This window comes from Eimeria mitis, genomic scaffold (assembly GCF_000499745.2).
Source record: "Eimeria mitis Houghton genomic scaffold, Emh_scaff540, whole genome shotgun sequence".
Classification (NCBI taxonomy): Eukaryota; Apicomplexa; class Conoidasida; order Eucoccidiorida; family Eimeriidae; genus Eimeria; species Eimeria mitis.
The window spans coordinates 4,637-6,044 of record NW_013573675.1 but is presented as its reverse complement, the minus strand read 5'-3'; the positions used below and the strand labels follow the sequence as shown (position 1 = coordinate 6,044).

The 1,408-nt window shown below is 56.5% G+C and overlaps 1 protein-coding gene across 1 annotated transcript in view; it reads left to right on the top strand.

Moving 5' to 3' along the window:
* Nucleotides 1-1,359, top strand: part of EMH_0015540 (uncharacterized protein) — a gene marked incomplete at both ends in the record, with an annotated part of 3,192 nt that extends 1,833 nt beyond the window's left edge. Inside the window, one exon of the mRNA XM_013500430.1 lies at nt 225-1,359. Within this exon, the coding sequence (XP_013355884.1) occupies nt 225-1,359 (1,135 nt within the window). The remainder of the gene's footprint in view (nt 1-224) is intronic.
* Between the last annotated feature and the right edge of the window lie 49 nt (nt 1,360-1,408).

Genomic DNA, 1,408 nt, shown 5'->3' with positions numbered 1-1,408 from the left:
CTGCTGCTGCTGTATTTGTACTTATTTTTCTCTCTTGCTGCACATTCGGTACTCTAGGACTGCTGCTGCTGCTGTTGCTGCTGCTGCTGTTGCTGCTACTGCTGTTGCTGCTGCTGCTACTCCTGAAATTGCTGCTGCTTTTACCGATACACGTGCATTTGCTGCTGCTGCTGCTGCTTTTGCTGCTGCTGCTTTTGCTGCTGCTGCTGCTGCTGCTGCTGCAGGTCCGAGGGTTCAGAGGTGGGCGATGATTACTCTGCCTTTATAGCTTCGCATGCAGCAGCAGCAGCAGCAGCACCAACAGCAGCAGCAGCAACAGCAGCAGCAGCAGCAACAGCAGCAACAGCAGCAGACAGTACAGGTCTTGCGTCTCTGCGTTGGCTAGAGCAGCAGCACCGTGCGCACAGCAGCAGCAGCAACAGCAGCAGCAGCAGCAGCAGCAGCAAGCGAGCTCGATCTGCTGCTGCTCAGCTGTGCGGTAGGTTTCGTTGTGCTGTTGCTGCTGCTCGCAGCAGCGCAGCAATGGAGACCCAGTGGCTGCTGCTGCTGCTGCAGCGGCAGCGGGACGCAGAAGAGGCAGCAGCAGCAGCCTCGCGCAGCAGCAGCAGCAGCAGCAACAGCAGCAGCAGCAGCAGCAGCAGCAGCTGCCTTTTAAAGAAACGGCATCCTCTTATCGATGGTATCCCTAGGGCTGTTGCAGCAATGCTGCTGCCACCAACAGTTGCTGCAGCAGCAGCAGCAGCTGCTGCTGCTGCTGCTGCTGCTGCTGCAGGCTGCGAGCCCACGCATAAGCAGGAGCAGCAGCAACAGCAGCAGCAGCAGCAGCAGCAAGAGTCTCAAGATTCCTTACCTGACGAGAATATCTGCAGCAGCAACACGAGCAGCAACAGCAGCAGCAACAGCAACAGCAGCAGCAGCAGCAGCAGCAGCAGCAGCAGCTATGCAGAAGCAGCAGCAGGTGGCTGTAGAAACAAATGCGGTTTGCTGCTGCCGCAGCAGCTGTTTGTAGCTCCAGCAGCAGCAGGAGCTCTCCTCATAGGCCGCCTGCTGCTGCCTCTACAGCAGCAGCAGCAGCAGCAGCAGCAGAAGCAGCAGCAGCAGCAGCAGCAGCAGCAGCAGCAGCAGCATGGTGAGTGCGATGATGTGCGCCTCGTTGTCGGCGAGGAGCTGTGGAAGTTGCTGCTGCCTTTCTTTCCTCAGCAGCAGCAGCAGCAGCAGCAGCAGCAGCAGCAGCAACAGCAGCAACAGCAGCAGCAGCAGCAGCAACTTCCACCGCTGCTCGTTATCAGACCGCAGCTGCTGCTGCTGCAGCACAGGCAGCAGCTGCTGCTGCATGATGGCGTTTTTTGTATTGTTTAATTATACTAATAAATTAAATTTATATTATTTTCTTTTTATTATATAACTA